Source organism: Chenopodium album, chromosome 10 (genome assembly GCF_948465745.1).
Source record: "Chenopodium album chromosome 10, dcCheAlbu1.1, whole genome shotgun sequence".
NCBI classification, from domain to species: Eukaryota; Viridiplantae; Streptophyta; class Magnoliopsida; order Caryophyllales; family Amaranthaceae; genus Chenopodium; species Chenopodium album.
In genome coordinates this window covers 23,398,325-23,414,913 of record NC_137843.1, presented here as the reverse complement: position 1 = coordinate 23,414,913, position 16,589 = coordinate 23,398,325, and the positions used below count along the sequence as shown (strand labels likewise).

The 16,589-nt window shown below is 29.3% G+C and overlaps 1 protein-coding gene and 1 long non-coding RNA gene across 2 annotated transcripts; one reads left to right on the top strand and one right to left on the bottom strand.

Moving 5' to 3' along the window:
- Positions 1-2,295: 2,295 nt before the first annotated feature.
- Positions 2,296-9,928, bottom strand: LOC145565066 (uncharacterized). Its single transcript, XM_081625173.1, has 3 exons — positions 9,868-9,928; positions 8,533-8,707; positions 2,296-2,740 (listed from the first exon to the last, which is right to left on the bottom strand). The coding sequence occupies exons 1-3, from the start codon at positions 9,926-9,928 to the stop codon at positions 2,296-2,298; spliced, it is 681 nt and encodes a 226-aa protein (XP_081481299.1).
- A 127-nt stretch (positions 9,929-10,055) lies between these two features.
- On the top strand, positions 10,056-11,486 carry LOC145563818 (uncharacterized). Its single transcript, XR_014094619.1, has 2 exons — positions 10,056-10,274; positions 11,337-11,486. It is a non-coding gene; the product is annotated as an uncharacterized LOC145563818 (long non-coding RNA).
- The last annotated feature ends 5,103 nt before the right edge of the window (positions 11,487-16,589 follow it).

The following is a 16,589-nucleotide window of genomic DNA, read 5'->3' as shown; positions in this document are numbered from 1 at the left end:
ATTTAGAAATAATAAAAGTTTGACTTATTTTTGGCGGACTGTTCAAAGTCTGTATTATTTTTGACAATTTTTCCTAATAAATATCATCATTAAAGCATAATAATATTAGCAAGATCCTATGCATGATACTAACATGATTAATAACAAATCCTAGCATGTCACTAAATAAAAATCAAAGCTTTAACCCTAACATGATACTAGAAAGCAATAAAAGCATCCTAACATGATACTAGGAATCATAATAATATAAGCCTGATTTCTTAAGGAATAGAGTAATTGAATTACTCACTTTGAAGCCTCATACCTCTTTCTATTAAAACAATACACACATTAGTAAATTTCAAGAAAGAGTAAAACAAACAAATCAAATAATAATTTAAATATAGATTTGGGACCAAACCCTCAGAATTATCAACCTTTCACATCGTGGGCGAAGGCAACTACGAGTTTGGCTAGGAGTATTAGAGTCTCGCAAAGGACGTATGGTGTTTGTGTATTTTAGTTAGGCTAAGAAAGAGAGAGAGAAAGAGAAGAAACTTTTAGCTTGTAGAGAATTAGATGACTGCTAGTGAATGAAAATGGAGGACATCGTCCCCTATTTATAGAGAAAAAGCGACCGAAATCAGAAAACGATCCGAAGTCCATACGTCCTTTGCGAGACATTTTCATCGTTGTGCGATGGTTCCATCGTTGCGCAATGCTTTTCAGAAGATAAGATTTGTACGGAATCTGACTTCCAATCAAATTGGGTTAGTCGAATATCCGTACTTATCCTTATTTTATCAGAATTAAATCTATTAAAAAACACATCATGTTTTATCTGATATAAAGTACTTAATCATTATCTTTTTCAAAACGAGGATAATTAAAACCTTCTAGAAGATTCTTGAAGCTAGTAATTAATCCTAATGCCTTTAGGACTTAAAACAACCTTCTAGATAATTCTAGAAGCTTAAGATAAATACTAATGATTTTAGAAATATAATTAAGATTAATGGACCCTCCACATGATCATTGGGTCCGCATATGAAGCTCGGGTTGGGCCTAGTTTAGTATTTTAACCATAACTTCCTCGTTATAACTCGGATTTGGGCTTATAATATATCGTTGGAAAGGTCTTTTTGAGCCCCATCCAAATACATAATAATTGGACCCAGATTATGGATAAAACTAAATTGGATTGGACGTTTTTTATGAATAGGACACAAAAAGAATAATTTTTGAATTAAAACATTTTTAGAAAAGGGAAATTCACAAGACTCTTCAAAATTTCACCTTACTCGATAATCAAAGATATGAAAGGTACTCATCACAGGGTTTGGTTTTGGGGAGACAAAATAAGGTGTCTATCGTGGCGCACAACCTTGCAAGGTGTGTTCTCACATGAATAATAAATTCCACTACTTCCCTTCTGATTGTGCTGTCGATGTATTCATGAAAGATAAAAAGAGGAAATGAATTGTTGTATGCTCTGGGGATTTCAAGCAAGCTTCTGGTTTGACGCCTTGCTTTACATATTAATTGTGGTAGTTGTGTTAGTTTATATATTGTTTTATTGCTGCTATGAAAGCTTGTTATTATGTCCTTTTTAATTAACTCAAGTTGCCTTTTTCTTGTTTGAAAAAGGAAACCGTTAGACTTGGCCTCTTCAAACTGATTATTAGTAACTTGTTATGTGGACATTAGGCCATTAATATAAATTGTTTTCCTCTTTATGTTAAAATAAAGACAACAACGGATTATATGAAGCATATTCATGCTCTAATGAAATACTAATCCTCGAGCCAATTTAGGGTAGCATGATGACACTTAATAAGATGGAAAAAATCAATCCATATAACATTTGTGCCTCCTAATATATAGTTTGCAAATATATATATTTACTTTCAAATTCCTTTTAATGACATATCACTTTCCTACATTCATATAATTATAATTTATATATGTAGATGTTTAAAGATGATTTACAGTTATTTAAAAGTTGTGATCTTAATGAAAGGGTAAAGTTGGTTACAATGTTTAAAGTTGCATTGGTACAAAGTATATGACATTGAATTTCCTTTTATTATTCTAATACAAAATAATAGTACAAAAATTGAATCATAGATGAATTCAGAATTAATGTTGATGTTGATCTAATCTAAAAGGTTTATGTTTACTTTTCATGGGTTTTCAAGGTAAAATGAATTAATTTGGTGTGGTATGATCGATTTAATGTAGAAAGATATATTAACTTTATGATGAAGGCATTTAATAAAAGTGACACTAAAATATGTTAATGCACAAAATTTCATATTAAAAACAAGTTTCTAAGATGTTACAAATTTTTATACATTTATCATCACTTAATTTATTCGGAAAATTGACAATAAATTTTAGTCGTAGATCGCCTCGCTTTCCACATTCATTAGACATGGGCATTCCTTGATCTTGAATAACTTTTTCGTACCCTGGATATATTACGTCGTCGACTCTTAAAAACATTTTTTTACCCCCTAGTAATGGCAGGGTTATGCTACAACCAACAAGAGCTTTGAGTAGAGAGATTTCAACACCCAACTCTAAGTCATCGCCTACTCTTTTAAATAAAGCATGTCTTTTTTCATCTATCAAGAATATGATATCTGCAGGTAAATATCCTGGTTTTTCATCACCTTTTCCTTCAAATGTTATCGTTGTTCCTTTTCTCCAACCCGGCTTGACATTAATATGTAAAGTTTCCTCTTCTTGAACAATTATTCTACAATAAATAATTGATCATTAATAACATTGACACTTCAATTCTGACATGATTTAACAAAAAATAAGGGTGGCAAAATATTCAAACTAATTTGCAAGTGAAAAAAAAGGAAGTTGAGTGTGGGACCCAACTTAAATTAAAAGGTAGGAAGAATTTTTTATTTTTATTTTTATTTTTATTTTACATAGGAGATGGAATAGGTATATTTACCCACTCCAAATATAGTAGGACAGGAGAGTAATTAATTACTTAAACACTAAGGATGCTTTTGGACATCATATTGAACTAAAAACATGATACAATATTATATGGATGAGATATAATCATATTAAAATATACATTTGTGTGATATATTTTCCATATTGATATCAGAAGATTAATACATTTTAGTTATCTATGTTAAGATATAATTAACGTGCACTTATATTTGCATAAATACCCCCAATTATACATTTACACAACCAAAATATTCCTAACCTCTAAACCCTCCCCATCATTCATTCGCATTTCATACTCAATTCCACCCATTGATCAACTTATATCTTATCGCAATTTGGGAATTATGCCATTATTGAAGCAAAAAAAAAAAAAAAAAAAAAAAAAAAAAAAAAAAAAAAAAAAACCACTCCCTTGTCAAAGGAACAAACTACTTACTGTTGATGAAGCAAAGGTCGTTTGAGTCACCATTCTTATTGCTATTAGCTGTAGCTCTTCCACCATCGTTGTCCTCTTGGACACCATTGACAATACCACTTTCCACTACCCTCCAATTCAATAAAAACCCTTAATGTTCGAATCTTCATTCTATCATCTCAATAAAAGGGAATTTAATTGAACTCAATAATCCTTACATTATAGTTCAAGGGTTATGGTGCAAGTGGAAGATAATTGATATGTTACATGGAAACTTGATACAAGTTGTGATGGATATGAACCATGAGATTAGTTAGTAAATATAAGCTAAGCATGTTTAAAAGTCTATTGAATTATTTATCAAGGAAGGAAGGTATTAATATTTTAGTATGGTTAATAATTTATCAATCATGGTTTAATTTGGTTCAGTCAAGGAAAGATTACTTTTATGAGTGTTTTTATGCATAAGTTAGTAAAGAAAGAAAGCATTATTTTTTTGTGTTTTTATGAACCACATGCTTTAATTTTATACATCAAGGTAGTAATAGTGTTATTTTGTGCACATCCAAGGCAAGGATGATTAAATTAAGTAATAAATATGTTGATACTCACTAAATAATCAAGAAATAAAATTGGAGGTAATTGGATGGTTATTTATTGATGGTTTTTTTTTTTTTTTTTGTGTTTTCATCAATAATAATATAAGAGGGTACGCACTAAAACTCTTGGAACATATATACCAGAAAAGGCGAATATTTGGGGGGGGGGGGTGGGTTTATGGAGTTTTATATTTAACCATGACTTCTACAAGGGGTACAAAACGCCATGCTTTCTTTATTTACTCATGAGCTGGAATTCCATCATTTAATGAGTGATACAAGCTATATTTGATATTAGCTCAATTAGCTCCTACACTAAGGTCCTTTATTAAAGGCAAGGTAAGGCAAGAAAACTTATTTGATGTGTTATACAATTAAAACTAATATAGATGAGCAGCTAAAATTGAGTGAAGTAAGTGATGATTGAAGTATCATTTTTTGGAGAAGCAAGATTTTTTTCTCTTTTTATTATATATATTGATCAGGAGGAAGCATGTTAATTTTGTACATTGCCCATTAGTGTGTATGCACTCTATTTTGCTGATTTATACATTACTTTGTGTTTGTGACCTTATTTTTATCTTGCTCATGCAACAACTGAGTTTTATGGTGAGTAACAAAACAATATAAAGAGAAGTTACAGGTAGTGGAAGCATGGGAAGCATGATAGGATTGAGGATTGAGATCTAACTATAATTTCATTATTTCTCTTCCATATTTGTCTTAATTTATATGATTTTATTTATTGCTTTAACATTTATTGGTTTTAGGGGTGAACGTAATTCAAATAAAAACCGCAAACCGAACTGGTTTATTAGTTCAGATTGTATTTATTTTTATTCGATTTAGATTGGATTGGAAAAATTACAAATTCAGTTTTCCGGTTTGGATTTGGGTTTAGGCTTCTCAAAACCAAATATGCCCAATTTGTAAACTAAGCCCTTTCTTTCTCATCTTGTCTTCTGGCTAAAATTTTCAATATCTTGCTCTCATCAATTTAGTTTTCATACTACATATACAAGCTACACATGAATGAGAACAGAGAACGTCGCAAATGATTTCATCTATCTACATAAGGGTATAAATATTTCTATTATTTCATGCTAATTTCTTGGTTTTATTTACAGCAAATACAAGTTTATCTGTCAGATAAACGAATTTTTTGTTAATCTGGTGGCATTTCTGTAAATATATTGAAAAAGCGTGGTTATTTATTTAGTACTTTTGGTGAGATGTTCAATTACTGTTTCCAACTTGCATTTACTATTTGGTGAGGAAATTACACATGTACCCCTCAACTAGTACACGAAAAGACGCATGTACCCCTCCAGTGGTACTTGAAAAGACGATTATACCCCCAGATAAACAACTGGATACAACTCTTTTATTTGTTTTCATTCACTTTAAAGTGTAATATGATGAATATCGATTTTTATATTTTTTGGGATGATGATGAAGATGGATATGAAGGCTTAATTTCACCAGAGTTATATACGACGAAGCACAAGAGTGTCGTGCAAATTTGATATATATTTTTTATGTATTATGTACGACAATAGCTCTTGTGATTATTAGTAGAAAAATTAAGCCTATAAGAGTTTAATTTATAAAAATATTTTGAGTATTTATTGATTAGATCTTGTTACTTTGCCATTAAAATTATAAATTTTGCTTAGAAATATCAAAGACCTAAACAAAAAAAATGTAAGAAATTTCGGTTTATGCATTAGATTCAATTTTAGAATAAGAAATTCGGTTAGGATTAATTGAACCGAATACTAATTTGGTTTATGGATTGGCTTTGTTTTAAAATTAGAAACTCGGTTCAGTTTTGATTGGACCGTATTTTAATTCGGTGTGGATTTAGGTTAAAAAACTTAAAACCAAATTATTTTGATTTGATTTCGGCTTCGAACATAATCCAAACCAAACATCGAACTTTCACTCCCTTATTAGTTTGGTTTATGTTGATTTTGGGTTTTGGATCGTTAATGATTCTAAATTTTAGTAGTTGATTTTGGATTTTGTATATTAGTTTATTTTGTTTTGGAGTTCAGTAATTATTGTTGGATTTTCACATTAATTTTGGAAAGTAGTCTTCCGTTGTGTTGTGTTTGATAATACTATAAAAGCCTCTTCCTTAGATATTTTATGGGGAAGGAATTCTAAACTAAAGGAATTATTAGGGTATTGTAGATAAATAAGAGGTAAACTTGACATATTCAATTAAAGTAAAATTATATTCGTCACATTTTGAACAAATTAAAAATATGAATTTTATTTGATAAGTTTTTTCAGAATACTGTAAATCGAGACAAAACTAATATAGCTTTTTAACACCATGATCTTATTTATTAAATTTCAAGTACACTTAGGCCTCGTTCCTTTCACCTAAATTAAAATAAAATAATGTATTGAGCCTGTTCACTTCACCTTACAAAAATAATATTCAATACAAATAATTTTAGTTTAATAAAAATAATTTTAGTTCAGTAAAAATTCTTTTAGTTCAATAAAAATAAGGATATTTTGACTTTTATCAATAAAAAAAATTTAAAAATTATATTTTACCACATGCCGTCAAAAATATCTGGTAAACCTAACAGAATTTTTAAAATTCTTCGGTTTTTGTGCGAAATACATGGTCTTCAAGGGTTGTAGGGTGCACTTTGGTCCTTTGGATCCAATTTGAGGTCAGAATTGACAAAAAAAGATAGAAAATGTCTCGTTTCTCCTACTAAAAAATACCTGGATTTGTGTATATATGGTCACCTTGGACATACCATTATTAGGAGGTATATATTTCGTAATTTTTATCAAGAGCTTCATTGCTTCAAGTGTTCTCTTTTTGTATTTTTGCTTTGTTTTTCTTTAAGAAATATATATATATATATATATATATATATATATATATATATATATATATATATATATATATACACATATATACTAAACAACATTTTACAAATCAACTTTATATACTAAATTACTAGGCGCCATTGACTTGGTTATTTGCGTATGGAATATGGTTAGGGTTATTTTTCTTCATATATTATTTCTCTCTTCATGGATTGAATTTACAAAGATTGTCCTACAATTTAATTGTGATTTAAGCATGATTTAATAATTACACTTTAATCTTAATTCAATTGACAATGAATTCATTAGGATTACTTAGAATAACTCAAAACTAGTTTTAAGTTTACTGTTAATGTTCAAAATTATGATACTAGGTTGTATCAGGTTTCAGTTTTGGGGGAAAGAATGAGTTAGGGCTTGTTTGGCAAAAAGTAGTGGTTGAGATAGTTGTTAGCTCGGATAGTAAATGTTGGACGTATGTGTAGTTGTTATCTGTCAACTAGCTGTTAGATGTGAAAATAAAAAATTAATTATAAGTATTTGGTAAAATAGTTATTGACTATCTATTAGCTGTAAAATTCTAAAAATATAGAAGAAAAATTTCCAAGAACTAGCTAACTTTTCACAAAAACTAATAATATTAACTTTTCACAAAAGCTTATTCACCACTAAACTCTATTTCCACCACTACATTCCCAAACACTCATGTTTTTTTACTAAGTGATGGTTTGAATAAGTCAAACCACTAAAAGCTACTCTAAAGATATTGTCGAACACGCCCTTAATCAAGACAAATTAAATCACAAGTTTTTTTTTAGAATTACATAACAATCAAGCACAACATAGAAAATACCAATATTAATAAAAAAAAGGGGGGGGGGTTTCCATTTTCTTTATCAAGAATATAGTTTTTAAAGAGTAGCACCGACATTGTGAAATTAGTTAATTTTATCAAAAATAGATGCAATATAACATAATATTGTGTTGAAGGTAAAAATGGAAATAACTTATGTATTATATTTTAGAACAATTTAAATTAGAAATTAGATTGAATTACTATAATTATTATTTGCGAAAATACAATAGATATATTAGAAATTATTTACTATTTATACATTACCTTAATTTCTATTTAAATATAATAAATAATAAGATAAGGAAAATGGTTAATAATTTTACTTATACTACTCACTTTGTGTTTTTTAAATGCATCACCTGAGTTTTCATATCTATTGAGACACAACTTTGACCTTCAATATCCTTAATTAGATATTAGCAAAAATTATATAAACAATTATATTATAAAAGTAGACATTTTAAGAAAACCAACAACATATTATAGATCATAATTATAAATTATATATTAGTTAAAATGTTACGGCAAAGGTAAAAATATGAATAGTAGAAAATCCCAAGTGATGCTTAAAAAAAAAAAAAAAAAAAAAAAAAAACAGAAGAAGTACTACCATAGTGTACCAATGGGGAGGTACGCCATAAAGAGTGTATTAGTAAAATACACTAGCAACAACATTGTCAAATCTAAATACACGTTTCTATAATGTAGGCATCATGTTACAATATAAGTTTGTACTACACACACAAAATTAAGAATGATTTATAAATAAAAATGTTAACAAAATTGTAAGATTCATATGATAGATAATGAAAATTCAATAACATAAGAAGGGATAGAAGACATACCCAGCATCTGAAATAACATCTCTTTTTATCTTTATTTTCTTAGTAGCGCCAAAGCATAATTCTTCTAATGAGCATTCGAGCCTCTTCTCAACTTGATGTGGTTTCTTCCGTGTTTTGGATTGAGAAAATATAATTGGAGTTGTGCTCCTACGAATTGTATTTCTTGATAAGTCACCTGAAAATTTAGTTATATTTGTATGATTATGACTCATCAGTTTACTTAAAGTGATATTTTGAGTTTCCACAGGTGATGAGCTTGTTGCACCCTTTCTACGTATACTTCTTTTTAAGGAATCTATCATGTCGGCTGATCGACTATAACTTCTATTTAAGTGAGGTGATGGAGTGTGACTTCTTTTACTATTAGTCCTTAAGAGTAATGAAGGAGATCGTATAAAGAAACTATCGTCCATACTGCGTTTATGATGAAAACTTCCTTTTTTTGCAGAAGTTGTTGGAGTATTCCAACTCCCTTCTTGGTTTTTGTCATTAGAATTCTATAAAATCAAAATGTATCAATTGTTAGAATAAATTGTATGTAGCTATATAATCGTATAAAAACTAAGTATGCTTGAAGATTTTACCTTATAACTTTGAGTGTTATCTTGAAATTTGGAGGAAACTTCATGCTTGTTGAAATTATTTTTATCATGATTCCATTTAATAACAAGGTTTTTGTAAGCCTTGCCAATATCTTTTATGGATGCCGTTTTGTTTTGGTGAAGGTGGTAAAGAAATTTGAAGAAAAATAAGGATTAATTTAAACAAGATAGTTTTGATGAATATGATTAAGATTGTTGGGTAAAGAAAAATGAGGAGAGCATATGTTCAATATCAAGAAAAGTTATTTGATTAAAAAAAATTGAGAGGTAACCAAAACTAAGAATAATATTACAAGCTTTAATTAGATGTTCTCACTTCAAAGACACAAATATCAACCCTCTTTTTAGGAATTGGTTATAAGTTATTTTTGGAAAATAATGCCTCCTTCGAAATTAATGGTTTTTCTAGTGTAAATGAAAAAACAATAAAGGATCCATACATCAATACAACTAAAAATAAACCCCCTTTATTTAGAATCACTACAACAAAAAGTGGAATAAGAAACGCAAGATAGAGAATAGTCAAATTAGATAAGCGTTGTATAAAATAATAGAGAACGATTTTCTCTTGGAGTCGTTTTATATACAAAGGAATATAGAACGGTTAACTTGACAAACGATCTTTATTATTTTTAGACAATAAAAAATAAATTAAGTTAAATTTTTTTTATAAAGATACAAAACGTTTTCATTCATAACCATTGTGTATTCTTTACACGTAGTATACAAAAACCTAACTCCACCTCCGTATCCTTGGCCAGTCGCCGTATAACTCCCTTTGCACCAAATACCATTACTTTTCATCTTCTTTTCTTTAATTCACAAACCAAAAAAAAAAAAAAAAAAAAAAAAGTTATACTCTGAAATTTTATCTTGAGAAGTAAAAGAGATCAAATTTCTACTCTTGATTTTTTGTTTTTTTTTTTTTTTTTTTTTTTTTGTGTTTTTTACCAGATTGTCTGTACAATCACCATGTTTCAACTTCTCTTAAATCAGATCTTCGTTTTTCCATTATTATTGAATCATTTTGGTTGAAGATCTAATTTTTGATGCAAAGTTTTTGCCTACTCCAACCCATATAATGATCGGCGATCGAGCAACCAGTCAAATTTAAGGAAGCTTTCAACTTTTTTGACTAAGGTGGAAGTAATTTGTTGTTCTTCTCTTTTTCGACATTCAATTTATTTTGGGTTTTTATTTTCGTCTATATTCAATTGATCAGATGTGAATTTTTATCCTTTTAAATTGATTTAATTTTGTATTTGTTTACTCGTAAAATTTATTTAAAAATGATTTTGATGAAGATTTACAGTTCCATGTGTTCAATTGTTCCGATTTGTTACAGGTTAATTTGTTCAATTTGCAGTCATAAAATGCTATTGATTACAGAATAATTCGATTTGCAATTTGATTAAAATTCCTTGATTATATTTAGTTTTTAGTTGGAAGCTTCACCAAGGGTTGATATTAGCTTAATTACTCCGTACTACTTATTACTCTAAATATGATTATATGAACATAAACTTAAGGTTATTTTGACTTTTACCACCAAAAAATTTGGACAAATTATTTTTTACCACCTACTCTTTTAAAAGTTGTATTTTACCACCAAATAAAGTTCTAAATATTGTTTTCACCACCTACAGTTAAGAAACCGTTAAATCTAACGGAATTTTTTTAAATTCTTCGATTTTCGTGCCTAAAATATGTTAATCATAGGTTTAGGGGGGCATTATGGCCTTATGGGTCCAATTTGAGGTCAAAATTGATAAAAAATGATCGGAAATACCTCGTTTTGCGTGTTTAAAAATACATCGAATTGCGTGAACACACAAAACGAGGGATTTCGGATCATTTTTTATCAATTTTGATCTCAAATTGGACCCAAAGGGCCAAAATGCCCCCTAAACCTATAAAAAACATATTTCGGGCACGAAAATCGAAGAATTTTTTTTAACACCGTTAGATTTAACGGTTTTCTTAACTGTAGGTGGTGAAAACAATATTTAGAACTTTATTTGGTGGTAAAATACAACTTTTAAAAGAGTAGGTGGTAAAAAACAATTTGTCCAAATTTTTTGGTGGTAAAAGTCAAAATTTCCTAAACTTAAATGAATATTTTGCTGTTAAAGATGTTCTAGTTTAGTAATCACCATGTCTTACGTATTTGTTTTTTTTATTTTTGTTTGTTTTCTTCAACAGGTTAATCAAAATACAAAGGAGGAGAACTGATTAAAGATCTTGGAATCATTTTTTTTAGTATCACGTTCATCATTTTTTGCATTTCCATTGTATTAAAAATGTACTTGGGTTTCGATTAATTGAATACAGAGGAGAATAAATTTGTTTTGACATTTGAGTTTGGCTTTTTAGTTTCAATTAGATTGGCATCAATTGATAATTTAGAAATGAAATCTCCGTGATTATTGCAATTGCAAAAGGATATAAATATTATTTTTTTTAAAAAAAATATAGCAAAGAGAACGGTTATCTTAGTCAACCGTTCTCTTGTCCTCGATAATTTTACAAGATTCAGTGAAGGAAAAGAGAACGGTTGTCTCACATAACCGCTTTCTTTTCTTTTGCTATAGAACGCCTCCTCCACCCAATCTATAAACTTTATACATCGCTTAGCAGAAGATCGCTCCTGAGGCGTTCTATAAAGTATGTTTCAACCGTTCTCTATTCCATTTTTTGTAGTAGTGAATGTTAAACTACATTGTGCATATATTTGGTTTTTGTTAAAATTAATCTTAATTATTTTTCTTTCCTCTATTACTCTTTCCCTCTCCCTTAAACTTCTTTTTTTTTTCTTTCTCTCTCTTACTAAAATAACCTTTTTGCTTGTATAGTCATGTAACAATTCAAAATGGGGGATTTTTTGTTGGTAACATAATTACTATATATATACTTTCACTGGTATTTAGCCTGTACGATGCACAAATTAAACTTTTTGGTTAAATTTAAATTTATTGAAGGATTGTTCTCTTGTATTTTTGGGTTGCTGTGAAATTGGGTTAAGCCAATATTTGTGTATGTATTAAATAAAATAAAATGTATTGCCTCAATCATATGTCGCATTTCAAAATACAAATTACATCATAATAGTAAACTACAACATGCTACAAACCTTGTTTAACCTTCCTAGACCATATTTTCCAATTCTATGTTTCTTAAATCTAAAATTCTAAAAATAGAGGAAGCGATTTTAGTGCTTACATTATACAATGAGCAATTAAACTATATATAGCTTTTAAAAAACTTTATAATTATAGACTATGTAACTAACCAACATTTTTCATATCAAGAAAGTAGTACTAGAATTAAGTTAACCAACTTTATAGTTATAGACTACGTACATTTTTTTAAAAAAAAATTTATAATTATTAAATATGTAATATGTAATTTAAAAATTTTGATGAAACTAATTAGATAGAAAGGAAAACAAAAAACATTGAAAATTAAAGAGATACGAAGTATTTGGTAAATATATATCCTTTTATTCTCCTACAATTTTTATTTTTTAAAAAAACATTGAAAATCCGTTGTTTTTTTTTTTTTTTTTTTTTTTTTTTTTTTTTTTTTTTAAATGACTATATATTGCTTTCAAAAAAACTTTATTAATTTAGACTATGTAACACTGACCAATTTTTATTATAGAAGTTGTTGTTCATCATCGCATATTAACAACAAATCTATTAAAGAAATTGTTCTGTATATAATGGTGATTCATGAAATAATTTGTTTATAATTATAAGGAAATTTTTATTTCTAACACCAGATTAAGGCTGAAATTGGTTTTTTACACCTCCAAAAAAAAATTTATTTTAACACCACCAAAATTTACAATAGAAATATATTTTACCACCACTTAAATGTTCTGTCTATAATCTGTTAAGTAGTTAGGGTCATAGTGCCACATCATGTAGCTTTGTTATTGACCAAAAAAATAATTAAAAAACAAAAAAAAAAAAGAATTTTTTTTTGGGAAGGAGGGCTACGGCAGTTTGGCGATGTTGGGGCGGTGTAGGGTTGGGGGTAGAACTGGTTATTAGGTAGGGTAGCCCAATGATAATAGGGTCAGGGCCAATCTTAATGGGCTTTTAATGGACAGGACCTTTATTGGACAGGGCCCGTATTGGGTACGGTCAGTATAGGGCTAAAATATTTTTTCAATAATATTGATAAAGAAAGTAGATAATGTAAAAAATTACATAGATAAATTTGTATTCATATATACGTTATAATGGCTTTGTCTAATATTTATTTTAATTGATATTTTGTAGGCTCACCCATTATTGACCCGCGACTCGCATTGACCCGACCTAATATTGACCCTATAAAATATGACCCTCTTTAACTCGACCCGCACCAACCCTGACCCAACCTATCCAATAACCAGGTCTAGTTGGGAAAAAGGGAGGGGAGGATGCCGATAGGGCGGTTCGTTTTAGGCTTGGGGAGGGGGTAGGGCAGGGGCAGCGGCAGCGCTGGATGGGGGCAGAGAAGAGGATGGAGGTGGTGGGGCTAGAGTTGCTAGGTAGTTTTAGGAATTTGAATTTTTTTTCAAAATTTTATTTTCTTTTTCTTTTAAACCAATAATAATATGGAAACACGTGTCACTATGGACCTCACTTAATGGATTTTTAGACGAAAATTGTTAACTGCTGGTAATATCCAATTTCCTAAACTTTTTGTGGTATTAAAGTAAATTATTTTTTTCGTAGTGTTAAAAACCAATTTTGTGGTGTTAAAAATCCAAATTTCCAACAATTTTGATGTTGAACTTGAAATACCCAATCCCTACATACACTTACTTTCACTGCTATTTCATCCTAAGTTTCTAATTTAATAATTATTGCATCACTATACTTTGAAGTTTGTAATTTGCATAAATAATATTAAACCTATAATGCAAATTTATCATGCATTGAGTATTTGAGCTATTTAGTAAAATATTATTTCTATGCTTTTTTTTTTAACTTTTTATGTTGCATGTAGAATCATAGACAACTAAATTGAAGTATTTTATTATGATTTGTATATTAATCAAATACATATGAATGCATAGTTCCATAATCTTGAGCTATGTATCGATCTAAAACTAAACCGGACCAAGACCAAAATGGACCAGGACTTGGATCTAAAAGATTCACAAATTGGGGACAACACCGATATTAACCGGTGTGGGTTCTAATTTGGACTTGATTTTTCCAGTCTGATTCGGGTTTCAACCGGTTACATCTATGCTTCACATTATTTTAAATTTAAATCTACAATAATTCCAATGTCAGCAATTAACTTAAGCAACAAGTTCAAAAAATCAAAGAAACAATTCAAATGCAAATTACACCAAACAGATAATATTTTCAAATTGCAAAACACTCATCGAATTTTACAAGAGGCTACCCGGTTTATCTTTATTATAATCAAAGATGATTAATCTAATAATGGAAATATGGTAAATTGCAGGAGGTAGGATTCATGATGTATGTGTATTGAAATAATAGTTTCTTCTGCTTATTCTAGCTAGTTATAAAGGTTTTCAACTTAAAAGAGTAACTTACTTGATGTCGTTAACATGACCTTGTTAACTAAATGTAAGTCAACCTAAATGATTTTACTTTGCTTTAATTTGTAATTTGAGACAACTAGGGAAAATTATTTTGCATAATTACCTGTGTCATTAACATTAGTTGTGTTAATTGAGGTTTTAAGTGTATTAAAAATTTAGCGTATTACTAAAATTAAATATTAGTGAGTGTCATGGGTTTATGCCTCGAATAACTTTTTATAATCTATGTCTATTAAGAAACGTTTTACGTCATGCATTACAAATAACTGTTTGATAATTTCAGCAAATTAAACACCCTAAAAAACACATGATGAAGGAAATTCACGTCGTTGTATGAAACGTCCAACAATCAACAATATTTATAACACTCAACTACCCCAATACGAGTATAAAAGGTAAGTTAAGAGATCGAACCATGGGGACGGCATAATCACTATCAAACACGACCAACAATTAAACTAAATTGAAACAATGAACGAGAAAACTAACATTAAAGGAGGAGACTAATAAGAAAGATCAATAATTAAACAAATTTAACTGAGGAGATTGGATCAAATTAATTATGTAAATCAAACAACAATCAAGAATTAGTAATGAAGGAGACATAGTGAACTTAGTTAACACCCTTATTGATTTAAGATACTATCCTCTAAAAGCTATCGGTAGTGATTGATTACTCTCACATAGGATTCACGATATCGCCATAAATCCATATATTTAGAGGTAATAAACAAGATCGAATCGATTAAATAAGATGCACTAGGTACACTATTTTCAATAAATTACATATAATTTGCAACTTATAATCAAAATGTAGTAAAACAAGAACAACAAAGCATTTAATCACAATAAATCTCAAATCCTTACTCCTGAATATGTTTAAATCACAAGAACACTACGCATTAAACATGATTAACAAACTAAAACTAGCATTAATATACTAGTTGACGTAAGGAAAGTGTAGGTTGTTTTCTACCCTCCCCTAGAGCCAAACAAAATTTATAAACACTCGAACAACCTAATACGAGTATATGGTAAGTCAAGGGTCGAACCCAAAGGAATGAGTAGGTGCAAGCTATAGCCTAGGTCAAGCTACTTCGAAGATTGTAGAAAGATATGGTTTGTAACTAAGGTATCGAGAAAGCTAGATAAATCGAGAAATTCAATATACTAAACACTAGGGATATAGGTTCCACATGGATGCTCAATGATTATGCTAATTGATGGATCACTCAATCAATTCAAATATTACAAAGGACAAACAATAATTGCAACCAAAGGAATCCAAAAGCTATCTTCTATAAGCCAAGCTAGGGTTCACTATGAATGGCTAACTAGGAAAATCACAATCAAATTCAATTAATTAAAGCAATTCTCAAATCAAGGGTTCATGTCATTGAAATTTGCAATGCAATCTAGATTAATCTTATAGGTTGATCACTCCTAGGCTAATTAATCACATGCACAACTATGCACAACTAATCTACTCACTAATCATGGTGAAATTGAAAAACAAACATATTCATTTCAAGCTTAATCAAGAAGAAAATCAATCATTCAACAATTTCTCAAATAAAGATTGAAATTCAAATCAAACATTCAAGAATAAAAGGAAATTGCAATAAAAGTAAATTTAAAGGAAAGAAATCTCACAAACTTTCATTGATTTGAAGAAGAAATCCAAGATCAAGTTGAAATCAAAGATCAAATTCAAGTACAATCAAGTAATCCTAAGCTTCTCTCTCTACTTTCTCTCTCTTCTAATTCTGGAAAATAAGTGTCTAGTACAAAATAAGTCGTCCCCCCTCAAAAAGGAAAAGTCTAAAGCTATAAATAGAAAATCGAGCGAAGGGGATCGGGGCTCCTGGTGCGTGCGCACC

Coding starts and splice junctions, on each gene's coding strand:
- LOC145565066 (XM_081625173.1), bottom strand. CDS start 9,928: ATGGTATTTGGTGCAAAGGGAGTTATACGGCGACTGGCCAAGGATACG. Junction 8,708..9,867: donor GGATACGGAGGTGGAGTTAG/GTTTTTGTATAC, acceptor CTAAATTTTCAG/GTGACTTATCAAGAAATACA. Junction 2,741..8,532: donor GATGTTATTTCAGATGCTGG/GTATGTCTTCTA, acceptor TATTTATTGTAG/AATAATTGTTCAAGAAGAGG.